This window comes from Hoplias malabaricus, chromosome 2 (assembly GCF_029633855.1).
Source record: "Hoplias malabaricus isolate fHopMal1 chromosome 2, fHopMal1.hap1, whole genome shotgun sequence".
In the NCBI taxonomy this organism is placed as follows: Eukaryota; Metazoa; Chordata; class Actinopteri; order Characiformes; family Erythrinidae; genus Hoplias; species Hoplias malabaricus.
In genome coordinates, this window is record NC_089801.1 from 86,109,012 (window position 1) to 86,127,486 (window position 18,475).

The following is an 18,475-nucleotide window of genomic DNA, read 5'->3' on the forward strand; positions in this document are numbered from 1 at the left end:
ACTACCATTACACGGTACTCACCACTCACTACAATTACACACTGCTCACTATTATTACACGCTACTCACCACTCACTACCATTACACGCTACTCACCACTCACAACCATTACACGCTACTCACCATTCACTACAATTACACACTGCTCATTACCATTACACGCTACTCACCACTCACTACCATTACACGCTACTCACCACTCACTACCATTACACGCTATTCACCACTCACTACCATTGCACGCTACTCACCACTCACTACCATTACACGCTATTCACCACTCACTACCATTACAAACTACTGACCACTCGCTACCATTACACGATACTCACTAACATTACCCACTACTGGCCACTCACTCACATTGTACACTACTGTCCATTCGCATCACTTACGTGCTACTCACTACCATTACACGCTACTGACCACTCGCTACCTTTACAAGCTACTCACTACCATTAGAAGCTACTGGCCACTCACTACCATTACACGCTACTGGCCACTCGCTTCCATTACAAGCTACTCACTACCATTTGAAGCTACTGGCCACTCACTACCATTACACGCTACTGGCCACTCGCTACCATTACAAGCTATTCACTACCATTAGAAGCTACTGGCCACTCACTACCATTACACGGTACTTGCCACTCACTGCCATTACAAGCTATTCACTACCATTAGAAGCTACTGGCCACTCACTACCATTACACGCTACTTGCCACTCGCTACCTTTACACGCTACTCACTACCATTACATGCTACTGACCACTCGCTAACTTTACATGCTACTCACTACCATTAGAAGCTACTGGCCACTCACTACCATTACACACTACTCACTTACATTACACGCTACTGGCCACTCGCTACCTTTAAACGCTAATGACTACCATTAGAAGCTACTGGCCACTCACTACCATTACACTCTACTGGCCACTCACTACCATTACACGCTACTCACTACCATTACAAGCTACTGGCCACTCACTACCATTACACTCTACTGGCCACTCGCTTCCATTACACGCAACTCACTACTATTACTCGCTACTGACCACTTGCTACAATTACACGATGATCACTACCAATATAAGCTACTCACTACCATTACACACTACTGACCACTCGCTGCCATTACACGCTTCTCACTACCATTACACGCTACTGGCCAATCGCTATCATTACACGCTATTCACTACCATTACAATCTACTGACCACTCGCTATGATTACATGCTACTCACTACCATTACAAACTACTGACCACTCGCTAACATTACAAGCTACTGGCCACCTGCTACCAATACACACTTCCTACTACCATTACACGCTACTGACCACTCGCTAGCGTTGCACGCTACTCACTACCATTACACGCTACTGGCCACTCACTACCATTACAAGCTACTGGCCAGCTGCTACCATTACACACGTCTCACTACCATTACACGCTACTGATCACTCGCTACCGTTACACGCTAAACACTACCATTACACACTACTGACCACTCTCTACCATTACATGCTACTCACTACCATTACACGCTACTGACCACTCGCTACCATTACACGCTACTCACTACCAATACGCAGTACTGACCACTTGCTACCTTTACATGCTACTCACCACTTACTACCATTACACGCTACTCACTACCATTACACGCCACTCACAATTCACTACCATTACACGGTACCCACCACTCATGACCATTATACGCTACTGATCACTCACTACTATTACACGCTACTCACTACCATTACACACTACTGACTATTTGCTATCATTACACACTACTGACCACTCGCTATCATTACACACTACTCACCACTTGCTACCATTACACGCTACTCAACACTCATTACCACTACATGCTACTCACTACCATTACACGCTACTGACAGCTCACTACCATTACACACTACTCACTAACATTACACGCCACTGATCCCTCGCTATCATTACACGCTACTGACCCCTCACTATCATTACACACTACTCACCACTCACTACCATTACATGCTACACACCACTCGTTACCATTACACACTACTCAATACCATTACATGCTACTGACCATTCGCTACCATTACATGCTACTCACCACTCGCTACATTACACGCTACTCACCACTCACTACAATTACACACTGCTCACTACAATTACGCCCTACTCACCATTCACTACCATTACACACTACTCACCACTGACTACCTTTACAAACTACTCACCACTCGCTACCATTACACACTATTCACCACAAGCTACCATTACATGCTACTGGCCACTCACTACCATTGCACGCTACTGACCACTCGCTACCATTACATGTTACTCACCACTCACTAACATTACGCCCTACTCACCATTCACTACCATTACACACTACTCACCACTGACTACCTTTACAAACTACACACCACTCGCTATCATTACACACTATACACCACTCGCTACCATTGCACGCTACTCACCACTTGCTACCATTACACACTACCATTACACACTACTCACAATTCACTACCATTACATGGTACCCACCACTCGCGACCATTATACACTACTGATCACTCACTACCATTACACGCTACTCACTACCATTACACACTACTGACTATTTACTATCATTACACACTACTGACCACTCGCTATCATTACACACTATTCACCACTCGCTACCATTGCATGCTACTCACCACTTGCTACCATTGCATGCTACTCACCACTTGCTACAATTACACACTACTCACTACCATTAAGCCCTACTCACCATTCACTACCATTACACACCACTCACCACTGACTACCTTTACAAACTACTCACCACTCGCTACCATTACACACTATTTACCACTCGCTACCATTATATGCTACTCACCACTCGCTACCATTACATGCTACTCACCACTCACTAACATTACAAACTACACACCACTTGCTACCATTACACGCTACTCACCACTCACTACCATTACACACTACTCACTACCATTACACGCTACTCACTACCATTACGCCCTACTCAATATTCACTACCATTACAAACTACTCCCCACTGACTATCTTTACAAACTACTCAACACTCGCTACCAATACACACTATTCACCACTCGCTACCATTATACGCTACTCACCACTCACTACCATTACACGATACTCACCACTCACTAACATTACACACTACTCACAGTTTGCGACCATTACACGCTACTCACCACTCGCTACCATTACACACTACTCACTACCATTACGCCCTACTCACCATTCACTACCATTACACACTACTCCCCACTGACTACCTTTACAAACTACTCACCACTCAATTCACTACCATTACACGGTACCCACCACTCACGACCATTATACGCTACTGATCACTCACTATCATTACACGCTACTCACTACCATTGCACAGTACTGACCATTTGCTACCATTACACACTACTGACCACTCTCTATCATTACACACTACTCACCACTTGCTACCATTACACGCTACTCAACACTCGTTACCATTACACACTACTCACTACAATTACAAGCCACTCACATTTCACTACCATTACACGGTACCCACCACTCGCGACCATTATACGCTACTGATCACTCACTATCAATACACGCTACTCACTACCATTACACACTACTGACCATTTGCTACCATTACACACTACTGACCACTCGCTATCATTACACACCACTCACCACTTGCTAACATTACACGCTACTCACTACCATTACACACTACTCACTATCATTACACGCTACTGACCATTCACTATCATTACACGCTACTTACTACCATTAAACGCTACTGACCACTCTCTATCATTACACGCTACTCACCACTCACTACCATTACATGCTACTGACCAGTCCTTACTATTACACACTACTCACCACTTGCCACAATTACACACTACTGACCACTCAATATCATTCCACACTACTCACCACTTGCTTCCATTACACGCTACTCACCACTCGCTACTTTTACACACTACTGACCACTCGCTACCATTACATGCTATTAACTACCTTTACACGTTACTGACCATTTGCTACCATTACATGCTACTCACAACAATTACACGCTACTGACCTTTGCTACCATTGCACGCTACCGACCACACACTACCATTACACACTATTCACCACTCGCTAACATTACACGCTACTCACCACTCGCTACCATTACACACTACTCACTAACATTACACGCCACTCACAATTCACTACCATTACACAGTACACAGCACTCATGACCATTATACGCTACTGATCACTCACTACCATTACACCCTACTCAGCACTCGCTACCTTTACATGCTACTCACAACTTGCTACAATTATATGCAACTCACCACTCGCTACAATTACATGCTACTCAGCACTCACCAGCATTACACTCTACTCACCACTCATTACCATTACACACTAACATTACATGCTACTCAGCATTCACTACCATGACATGCTACTCACCACTCGCTACCTTTACACGCTACTTACCACTTGCTGCCATTACATGCTACTCACCACTCGCCAGCATTAAACTCTACTCACCACTTATTACCATTACACACTACTCACTACCATTACACGCTGCTCACCATTCACTACCATTACACACTACTCACCACTCATTACATTTACACACTACTCACCATACACACTCCAGATTAACAAGCACCGACTCTCACATATACACACACACACACACACTCACACACACACACACTCAAACACATATTTACCCTCTCTCTCGTTCTCCCTCTCTGACTGAAAGGGAAGAAAAGAAGGGAAGAGCAAGGGATGAAGAAGAAAGAGGACTGAGAGCTGAAGGGTGTTAAATGCCAGAGGAGAGAAGAGTAAATTCTGTGAATTTACTGAATTTGGAATTCTGTGAAGCTGCTTTGTGACAACATCAGTTGTGAAAAGCGCTATATAAATAAATTTGATTTGATTTGATTTAAATCTCTTCTAATGTGACACTGCTGTCTCAAAATAAAAGAACATCACACTCTCACAGAGAGATGTAAACCTTTACAAACACACACACACACACACACACACACACACACACACACACACACACACACCCCACCTCCTCTATAAAGACAGATCCAGCAGTGCAGCAGACCCAGGCCTTTAGATCCTGATCCAGACTCCAGCCCAGGACTGACTGACAGCTCCTGATTCCCTTCCATTGTCCATTACGGAACTCCCAGACTGGAATGTGGAATAGGGATCTGGATCAGGGAAGTCAGGGTGTTTATGAAGAGTGTAGTCAGGGTTTGTGGGTTTTTTTTTCTCTGTATAATAAAGATCAGACAGAGCAAAATATTACAGAGGTTCTCCAGATGTGACCCTAACTGCTCTGCTGCATACCCACAATCCCTCACTCCTAACACAGCTGGAAAGATGTTACCCTTTACCTCAGATCCTAGGATTCACAGGCTCATCACAGGATCCTAGGATTCACAGGCTAACCCACTGAGGGCTAAGGGCTAACTTGCTAACAGCTAAGGGTTAGCACATTCACACCCTCACACCTTCACACAATCATACTTACCCTCTTTAACACAGTAACACAATCACGTTATCTCCCCCTCACACCTTCATACATCACACCCTCACACATTTTCACAATCACATCACACCCTCACACAATCACACCCTCACCCATTCAAACAAACACACCACATCACACATTCAAACCCTCCCACAATCACACCACATCACACATTACATCACACATTCACACCCTCACACATTCACACCCTCACACAATAACACCCTCACACAATCACACAGTCACACATTTACACCCTCACACAATCACACCCTCACACAATCACACAGTCACACAATCACACAGTCACACATTTACACCCTCACACAATCACACCCTCACACAATCACACCCTCACACAATCACACAGTCACACATTTACACCCTCACACAATCACACCCTCACACAGTCACACCCTCACACATTCACACAGTCACACATTTACACCCTCACACATTCACACAGTCACACATTTACACCCTCACACAATCACACAGTCACACATTTACACCCTCACACAATCACACAGTCACACATTTACACCCTCACCCATTCAAACAACCACACCACATCACACATTCAAACCCTCACACAATCACACCACATCATACATTACATCACACAGTCACACCCTCACACATTCACACAGTCACACATTTACACCCTCACCCATTCAAACAACCACACCACATCACACATTCAAACCCTCACACAATCACACCACATCATACATTACATCACACATTCACACCCTCACACATTCACACCCTCACACAGTCACACATTCACACCCTCACACATTCACACACTCACACATTCACACAGTCACACATTTACACCCTCACACAATCACACCCTCACACAGTCACACCCTCACACATTCACACCCTCACACATTTACACCCTCACCCATTCAAACAACCACACCACATTACACATTCAAACCCTCCCACAATCACACCACATCACACATTACATCACACATTCACACCCTCACACATTCACACCCTCACACAGTCACACATTTACACCCTCACACAATCACACCCTCACACAATCACACAGTCACACATTTACACCCTCACCCATTCAAACAACCACACCACATCACACATTCAAACCCTCACACAATCACACCACATCACACATTACATCACACATTCACATCCTCACACATTCACACACTCACACATTTACACCCTCACACAATCACACCCTCACCCATTCAAACAACCACACCACACATTCAAACCCTCCCACAATCACACCACATCACACATTACATCACACATTCACACCCTCACACATTCACACAGTCACACATTCACACCCTCACACAATCACACATTCACACCCTTACACATTTACACCCTCACACAATCACACCCTCACCCATTCAAACAACCACACCACACATTCAAACCTTCCCACAATCACACCACATCACACATTACATCACACATTCACACCCTCACACATTCACACCCTCACACAGTCACACATTTACACCCTCACACAATCACACCCTCACACAATCACACAGTCACACATTTACACCCTCACCCATTCAAACAACCACACCACATCACACATTCAAACCCTCACACAATCACACCACATCACACATTACATCACACATTCACATCCTCACACATTCACACACTCACACATTTACACCCTCACACAATCACACCCTCACCCATTCAAACAACCACACCACACATTCAAACCCTCCCACAATCACACCACATCACACATTACATCACACATTCACACCCTCACACATTCACACAGTCACACATTCACACCCTCACACAATCACACATTCACACCCTTACACATTTACACCCTCACACAATCACACCCTCACCCATTCAAACAACCACACCACACATTCAAACCTTCCCACAATCACACCACATCACACATTACATCACACATTCACACCCTCACACATTCACACAGTCACACATTTACACCCTCACACAATCACACCCTCACACAGTCACACATTCACACAGTCACACATTTACACCCTCACCCATTCAAACAACCACACCACATCACACATTCAAACCCTCACACAATCACACCACATCACACATTACATCACACATTCACACCCTCACACATTCACACCCTCACACCCTCACACATTCACACCCTCACACATTCACATCCTCACACATTCACACCCTCACACATTCACACCCTCACACATTTACACCCTCACACAATCACACCCTCACACAGTCACACCCTCACACATTCACACAGTCACACATTTACACCCTCACCCATTCAAACAACCACACCACATCACACATTCAAACCCTCACACAATCACACCACATCACACATTACATCACACATTCACACCCTCACACGTTTACACCCTCACACGTTCACACCCTCACACGTTCACACTCTCACACATTTACACCCTCACACAATCACACCCTCACCCATTCTAACAACCACACCACATTACATATTCAAACCCTCCCACAATCACACCACATCACACATTACATCACACATTCACACCCTCACACATTCACACCCTCACACAATCACACAGTCACACATTTACACCCTCACACAATCACACAGTCACACAATCACACAGTCACACATTTACACCCTCACACAATCACACCCTCACACAATCACACCCTCACACAGTCACACCCTCACACAGTCACACATTTACACCCTCACACAATCACACCCTCACACAGTCACACCCTCACACAGTCACACCCTCACACATTTACACCCTCACCCATTCAAAAAACCACACCACATTACACATTCAAACCCTCCCACAATCACACCACATCACACATTACATCACACATTACATCACACATTCACACCCTCACACATTCACACCCTCACACAGTCACACATTTACACCCTCACACAATCACACCCTCACACAATCACACAGTCACACATTTACACCCTCACACAATCACACAGTCACACATTTACACCCTCACACAATCACACCCTCACACAATCACACAGTCACACATTTACACCCTCACACAATCACACCCTCACACAGTCACACCCTCACACAGTCACACATTTACACCCTCACACAATCACACCCTCACACAGTCACACCCTCACACAGTCACACCCTCACACATTTACACCCTCACCCATTCAAAAAACCACACCACATTACACATTCAAACCCTCCCACAATCACACCACATCACACATTACATCACACATTACATCACACATTCACACCCTCACACATTCACACCCTCACACAGTCACACATTTACACCCTCACACAATCACACCCTCACACAATCACACAGTCACACATTTACACCCTCACACAATCACACAGTCACACATTTACACCCTCACACAATCACACCCTCACACAATCACACCCTCACACAATCACACAGTCACACATTTACACCCTCACACAATCACACCCTCACACAGTCACACCCTCACACAGTCACACATTTACACCCTCACACAATCACACCCTCACACAGTCACACCCTCACACAGTCACACCCTCACACATTTACACCCTCACCCATTCAAACAACCACACCACATCACACATTCAAACCCTCACACAATCACACCACATCACACATTACATCACACATTCACACCCTCACACATTCACACACTCACACATTCACACCCTCACACAATCACACCACATCACACATTTACACCCTCACACAATCACACCACATCACACCCTCACACATTCACACAATCACACCACATCACACATTTACACCCTCACACAATCACACTACATCACACCCTCACACATTCACACAATCACACCACATAACACATTTACACCCTCACACAATCACAACACATCACACATTTACACCCTCACACAATCACACCCTCACACATTTACACCCTCACACAATCACGCCCTCACACATTTACACCCTCACACAATCACACCACATCACACCCTCACACATTCACACAATCACACCACATCACACATTTACACCCTCACACAATCACACTACATCACACCCTCACACATTCACACAATCACACCACATCACACATTTACACCCTCACACAATCACACTACATCACACCCTCACACATTCACACAATCACACCACATAACACATTTACACCCTCACACAATCACACCACATCACACATTTACACCCTCACACAATCACACCACATCACACCCTCACACAATCACACTACATCACACCCTCACACGTTCACACAATTACACAACATAATACATTTACACCCTCACACAATCACACCACATCACACATTTACACCCTCACACAATCACACCACATCACACCCTCACACCCTCACACAATCACACCACATCACACATTTACACCCTCACACAATCACACCACATCACACCCTCACACAATCACACCACATCACACATTTACACCCTCACACAATCACACCACATCACACCCTCACACATTCACACAATCACACCACATCACACATTTACACCCTCACACAATCACACCACATCACACATTTACACCCTCACACAATCACACCACATCACACCCTCACACCCTCACACAATCACACCACATCACACATTTACACCCTCACACAATCACACCACATCACACCCTCACACATTCACACAATCACACCACATCACACATTTACACCCTCACACAATCACACTACATCACACCCTCACACATTCACACAATCACACCACATAACACATTTACACCCTCACACAATCACAACACATCACACATTTACACCCTCACACAATCACACCCTCACACATTTACACCCTCACACAATCACGCCCTCACACATTTACACCCTCACACAATCACACCACATCACACCCTCACACATTCACACAATCACACCACATCACACATTTACACCCTCACACAATCACACTACATCACACCCTCACACATTCACACAATCACACCACATCACACATTTACACCCTCACACAATCACACTACATCACACCCTCACACATTCACACAATCACACCACATAACACATTTACACCCTCACACAATCACACCACATCACACATTTACACCCTCACACAATCACACCACATCACACCCTCACACAATCACACTACATCACACCCTCACACGTTCACACAATTACACAACATAATACATTTACACCCTCACACAATCACACCACATCACACATTTACACCCTCACACAATCACACCACATCACACCCTCACACCCTCACACAATCACACCACATCACACATTTACACCCTCACACAATCACACCACATCACACCCTCACACAATCACACCACATCACACATTTACACCCTCACACAATCACACCACATCACACCCTCACACATTCACACAATCACACCACATCACACATTTACACCCTCACACAATCACACCACATCACACATTTACACCCTCACACAATCACACCACATCACACCCTCACACCCTCACACAATCACACCACATCACACATTTACACCCTCACACAATCACACCACATCACACCCTCATACATTCACACAATCACGCCACATCACACCCTCACACATTCACATAATCACACCACACCATCAAACATTCACACACATTAACAAACATTCTGAACACTGAGGGAAGCTCAGGATGCTGAAGGAAGAACTGGACTCTAAAGGGACATTCTGGACTCTGAGGGACACTGTGGACTCTGAGGGACTCTGAAGATAACACAGCTCTAGAGCGGAGGATGTGAGAGCGCAGAGGAGATGGAGCAGATGTGAGAGAGCTGAGGAGACTGAGTGGATGTGAGAGAGCTGAGAAGACGGAGCAGATGTGAGAAAGTGGAGGAGACAGAGCAGATGTGAGAATGTGGAGGAGACGGAGCAGATGAGAGAGAATGCAGATAATTCCCAACTGAAGTGCGAAAAAAAAAAAAAAAAAAAAAAAAAAAAAAACAACAACACATGTTCCGCCCCTGAGACACTGTCCATCACAATACAACACCACACAGTGCCTGGACACAACATCTCACAGCACAGTGTCTCATTGTCTCAGAGCACAGTGTCTCAGTCTCTTACAGCACAGTGTCTCAGTGTCTCAGAGCACAGTGTCTCAGTCTCTTACAGCACAGTGTCTCAGTTTCTCAGAGCACAGTGTTTCAGTGTCTCACAGCACAGTGTCTCAGTGTCTCAGAGCACAGTGTCTCAGTGTCTCACAGCACAGTGTCTCAGTCTCTTATAGCACAGTGTCTCAGAGCACAGTGTCTCAGTGTCTCACAGCACAGTGTTTCAGTGTCTCACAGCACAGTGTTTCAGTGTCTCAGACCACAGTGTCTCAGTGTCTCACAGCACAGTGTCTCAGTCTCTTACAGCACAGTTTCTCAGTGTCTCAGAGCACAGTGTCTCAGTGTCTCACAGCACAGTGTCTGTGTCTCACAGCACAGTGTTTCAGTCTCTTACAGCACAGTGTCTCAGTGTCTCAGAGCACAGTGTCTCAGTGTCTCACAGCACAGTGTCTCAGAGCACAGTGTTTCAGTCTCTTACAGCACAGTGTCTCAGAGCACAGTGTCTCAGTGTCTCACAGCACAGTGTTTCAGTCTCTTACAGCAGTGTCTCAGTGTCTCAGAGCACAGTGTCTCAGTCTCTTACAGCAGTGTCTCAGTGTCTCAGAGCACAGTGTCTCAGTCTCTTACAGCACAGTGTCTCAGTGTCTCAGAGCACAGTATCTCAATGTCTCACAGCACAGTGTCTCAGTGTCTCACAGCACAGTGTCTCAGAGCACAGTGTTTCAGTCTCTTACAGCACAGTGTCTCAGTGTCTCAGAGCACAGTGTCTCAGTGTCTCACAGCAGTGTCTCAGTGTCTCACAGCACAGTGTCTCAGTGTCTCACAGCACAGTGTTTCAGTCTCTTACAGCAGTGTCTCAGTGTCTCAGAGCACAGTGTCTCAGTCTCTTACAGCAGTGTCTCAGTGTCTCAGAGCACAGTGTCTCAGTCTTTTACAGCACAGTGTCTCAGTGTCTCAGAGCACAGTATCTCAATGTCTCACAGCACAGTGTCTCAGTGTCTCACACCACAGTGTCTTAGTGTCTCACAGCACAATGTCTTATAGCACAGTGTCTCAGTGTCTCCTACAGTGTCTCACAGCACAATGTCTTATAGCACAGTGTCTCAGTTTCCTACAGTGTCTCACAGCACAATGTCTCAGTGTCTCACAGCACAGTGTCTTATAGCACAGTGTCTCAGTCTCTTACAGTGCCTCAAGGCACTGTCTCAGTGCCTCACACCACAGTCTCTGTGTCTCACAACACAGTGTCTTACAGCACAGTGTCTCAGTGTCTCACAGCACAGTGTCTGTGTCTCACAGCATCAAGTCTCACAGCACAATGTCTCACCATGCAGTGTCTCAGTGTCTTACAGCACAGTGTCTTATAGCACAGTGTCTCAGTCTCTTACAGTGCCTCAAGGTACTGTCTCAGTGTATCACACCACAGTCTATGTGTCTCACAACACAGTGTCTTACAGCACAGTGTCTCAGTGTCTCACAGCACAATGTCTCACAGCAGTGTATATGTCTCACACCACAGTGTCTCAGTGTCTCACAGCACAATGTATCAGTGTCAATATCTCACAATATCTCACAACACAATGTCTCAGTGTCTCACAGCACAGTGTCTCACAGTGCAGTGTTTCACACAGCAGTGTCACAGTGTCTCACAGCACAGTGTCTCATTCTCTCACAGCACAGTGTCTCAATCTCTTACAGCACAGTATTTCACAGCACAATGTCTCAGTGTCTCACAGCACAAGGTCTCAGTGTCTCACAGTGCAGTGTCTCAGTGTCTCACAGCGCAGTGTCTCACATCACAGCACAGTGCCTCGCAGCACAGTGTCTCACAACTCGGCGTCTCCCAGCACAGTGTCTCCCAGCACAGTGTCTCACAGCACAGTTGCTCTCATAAAAAATCTCACATTACAGTGTCTCACAGCACAGCGTCTGAAAGCACAGTGTCTCACAGCACAGTGTCTCACATTACAGTGTCTCACAGCACAGCATCTCAAGTTCCAGTGTCTCACAGCACAGTGAGCCCTAACCCTAACCAAAACCCTAAACCAGACCCAGGCTCAGGCTCAGGCTCAGACTCAGACCCAGACTCAGACCCAGACTCAGACTCAGACCCAGACACAGACACAGACAAAGACAGAGACTCAGACCCAGATTTAGATCCATACCCAGGCACAAATTTGGGACTCGGATGCAGAATCAGAAAAAAAAAAAAAACAACAACCTGTATTTTGCCCCAGATACTGTTTTCTTGCTTGGCTAACAGTGCTAACAGCGCTAACGTAGCTGCAGTGTTTCTGTAATTGTCGCCAGATGCTCTGTGTGAGTTTCCAGTTGCTAATGCTAATGGTTGACGAAGCTAACAAGCCTGCTGTCAGTGTGCTGCTGTGAAGCAGGGGTCATTGTTGTGTTTGATTGGATAATTCAGTCTTTTCTCCAGCGTTTATCCTTGGAACGTCTGTTTGTTCAGGAAACACTGCAGCACTCAGATCCATCACTGTCCAGCGGCTAGCACTAATAAACAGAGCTAAAGGTCAGCGGAGCCAACACAGGCCTGATTAAATCCCTCAGTGCCCAGATCCAGCCTCGCCACACATCATTCAGAAAACTCAGGATCAACTAAACCAGGGGAACTTAGGATCAACTAAACTCAGGGTGTGGGGGGGGGGGGGGGGACTGGGGACAGGGCCTAGGGTGGAGTCTGAAGGATAACCTCACCTTGGCGACCCTGTTGGCCACCTCGCGGCCCACTGTCAGGCCCTGGACGAAAGTGCGGGCGGCGATGAAGGCCCTGGTCACCTGCGCCTTCAGCTTCCGTGGGACGTCTCCGAAGGGCCTGAGCTGGTCTGCGTACTTGCTGATGCACTCTAGGTATTCCTCGGAAAAAGAGTACTGGGAGTTCAGCAGCTGGAACATCCGCTCCAGGAGCCGAGACCAGAAGTCATTCAGCGTCTCCTCCAGGTTGACGTTCCCGCCCGTGTAGTAGCGCTTCAGCTCCGAGAACAGGTCCTCGAACATCTCAGAGTTGTGGGTGAACAACTTTCCGTACGTCCTCACGAACAGCTCGTTCAGGGACTTCTCCGAGTTCTCCAGCAGCTCCAGGAAGAACTCTGCAACGGGAAGCAGGGCACGTCATTCATTCATTGGTTTACACATTCATTCCTTTAAACACAAACCCATTAATTCAAACATGCATTCAGTATTTAATTCTGGGAAAACTAGGGCACGCAAGTGTGGGCACCAGGTCCTCACACGGTCCACTGATTGACTGATCATTCGTTAATTTATTTAGCCATGCACCCATCCATTGGTTCATCCTGGGAAAACCTTCATTCATTCACTCACTGAATCAGTCACCCACCCATCCAGGGAGTGGAGCAGCTGCACATGAGTCTAACACCAGGCTCAATGCTGAGAGACACACACAGTGGGCAGAGCAGTCATCTGAGACGCTGACCTAACCTTGCTCAGAGGTCAGTGAAGGCTGAACGCCATCAGATCCTCACAGCAGTGTTCCCATTCCGAGTTTAAATCCTGTCCGGAAGAACGTGACTCTGTCTCACAGTGTTTCCACAGCAGCAGCAGCAGTGAGACCTGTGATTACACCTCCATTTATTTAAGTAATAACAGCCCCCCAGCACTCTCCGTCTCTCTGTTTCTTTCTCTCTCTCTCTCTCTCACACTCTCTCTCTCTCTACACACACACACACACACACACACACACATGTACACACATGTACACACTCTCACTCACTTTCTCTCACACCTCCACCCCCCCTCCACACACACAGTCTAATTTCACAAAGACAGTCAAGGACACACACACACACACACACACACGCACACACACACAGTACAGAAAAAATACACAAACACACACTGTACACACATACATCTATACATCTTATACACATACACACAGTACACATGCATATACACAGAGAGTACACACACAAACACACAGTACACACACACACACACACAGTACACACATATACACACACAGTACACATTACACACACACACACACATAGTATACACACAGTACACACATACACACACATTACACTATATACTGTGTAATACTGTATATCTGTATACTATGTGTGTGTGTGTGTGGGGTGTGTGTGTGTGTGTGTGTGTGTGGGAGAGTGTGTGTACTGAGCTCCTTGAGAACTCTAATAAAAATATATCTAGACCGTTGACTCTGTGGTCCTGAGGGTCTGGGGCCGTATTAAAGAGCTGGTCTCTCATTTGCTGAAGGCCACTCTAACCCTGAGCGTGTGGTTATTGATTGGAGCAGAGAGGGGCCTATTAAAGTGACTGATATCTGGGGGGGGGTTAATATTAATGAATGGAGGAAGAAACTGGAGACTGGACACTGTCCACACGATTACACTCTGTCTACACACTGTCCACACGACTACACACTGTCTACACACTGTCCACACGACTTCACACTGTCTACACACTGTCCACATGACTACACACTGTCCACACGACTTCACACTGTCTACACACTGTCCACACGACTACACACTGTCTACACACTGTCCACACGACTACACACTGTCTACACACTGTCCACACGACTACACACTGTCCACACGACTTCACACTGTCTACACACTGTCCACACGACTACACACTGTCTACACACTGTCCACACGACTACACACTGTCTACACACTGTCCACACGACTTCACACTGTCTACACACTGTCCACACGACTACACACTGTCTACACACTGTCCACACGACTACACACTGTCTACACACTGTCCACACGACTACACACTGTCCACACGACTTCACACTGTCTACACACTGTCCACACGACTACACACTGTCTACACACTGTCCACACGACTACACACTGTCTACACACTGTCCACACGACTTCACACTGTCTACACACTGTCCACATGACTACACACTGTCTACACACTGTCCACACGACTACACACTGTCTACACACTGTCCACACGACTACACACTGTCTACACACTGTCCACACGACTACACACTGTCTACACACTGTCCACATGACTACACACTGTCTACACACTGTCCACACGACTACACACTGTCTACACACTGTCCACACGACTACACACTGTCCACACGACTTCACACTGTCTACACACTGTCCACACGACTACACACTGTCTACACACTGTCCACACGACTTCACACTGTCTACACACTGTCCACACGACTACACACTGTCCACACGACTTCACACTGTCTACACACTGTCCACACGACTACACACTGTCTACACACTGTCCACACGACTACACACTGTCTACACACTGTCCACACGACTACACACTGTCCACACGACTTCACACTGTCTACACACTGTCCACACGACTACACACTGTCTACACACTGTCCACACGACTTCACACTGTCTACACACTGTCCACACGACTACACACTGTCCACACGACTTCACACTGTCTACACACTGTCCACACGACTACACACTGTCTACACACTGTCCACACGACTACACACTGTCCACACGACTTCACACTGTCTACACACTGTCCACACGACTACACACTGTCTACACACTGTCCACACGACTACACACTGTCTACACACTGTCCACACGACTACACACTGTCTACACACTGTCCACACGACTACACACTGTCCACACGACTTCACACTGTCTACACACTGTCCACACGACTACACACTGTCTACACACTGTCCACACGACTTCACACTGTCTACACACTGTCCACACGACTACACACTGTCCACACGACTTCACACTGTCTACACACTGTCCACACGACTACACACTGTCTACACACTGTCCACACGACTACACACTGTCTACACACTGTCCACACGACTACACACTGTCCACACGACTTCACACTGTCTACACACTGTCCACACGACTACACACTGTCTACACACTGTCCACACGACTTCACACTGTCTACACACTGTCCACACGACTACACACTGTCCACACGACTTCACACTGTCTACACACTGTCCACACGACTACACACTGTCTACACACTGTCCACACGACTACACACTGTCTACACACTGTCCACACGACTACACACTGTCCACACGACTTCACACTGTCTACACACTGTCCACACGACTACACACTGTCTACACACTGTCCACACGACTTCACACTGTCTACACACTGTCCACACGACTACACACTGTCCACACGACTTCACACTGTCTACACACTGTCCACACGACTACACACTGTCTACACACTGTCCACACGACTACACACTGTCTACACACTGTCCACACGACTACACACTGTCCACACGACTACACACTGTCTACACACTGTCCACACGACTACACACTGTCTACACACTGTCCACACGACTACACACTGTCCACACGACTACACACTGCCTACACACTGTCCACACGACTACACACTGTCTACACACTGTCCACACAACTACACACTGTCCACACGACTACACACTGTCTACACACTGTCCACACGACTACACACTGTCTACACACTGTCCACACAACTACACACTGTCCACACGACTACACACTGTCTACACACTGTCCACACGACTACACACTGTCCACACGACTACACACTGTCTACACACTGTCCACACAACTACACACTGTCCACACGACTACACTCTGTCTACACACTGTCCACACAACTACACACTGTCCACACGACTACACACTGCCTACACACTGTCCACACGACTACACACTGTCCACACGACTACACACTGTCTACACACTGTCCACACAACTACACACTGTCCACACAACTACACA

General features: G+C 46.6%; 1 protein-coding gene across 1 annotated transcript in view; it reads right to left on the reverse strand.

Annotated features, from left to right (window-relative positions):
• The window catches only part of gpc6a (glypican 6a), a 93,312-nt gene that overhangs the window by 47,889 nt on the left and 26,948 nt on the right, over positions 1-18,475 (reverse strand). The window contains exon 3 of the mRNA XM_066657191.1: positions 14,377-14,768. Coding sequence (XP_066513288.1) covers positions 14,377-14,768 — 392 coding nt within the window. The remainder of the gene's footprint in view (positions 1-14,376; positions 14,769-18,475) is intronic.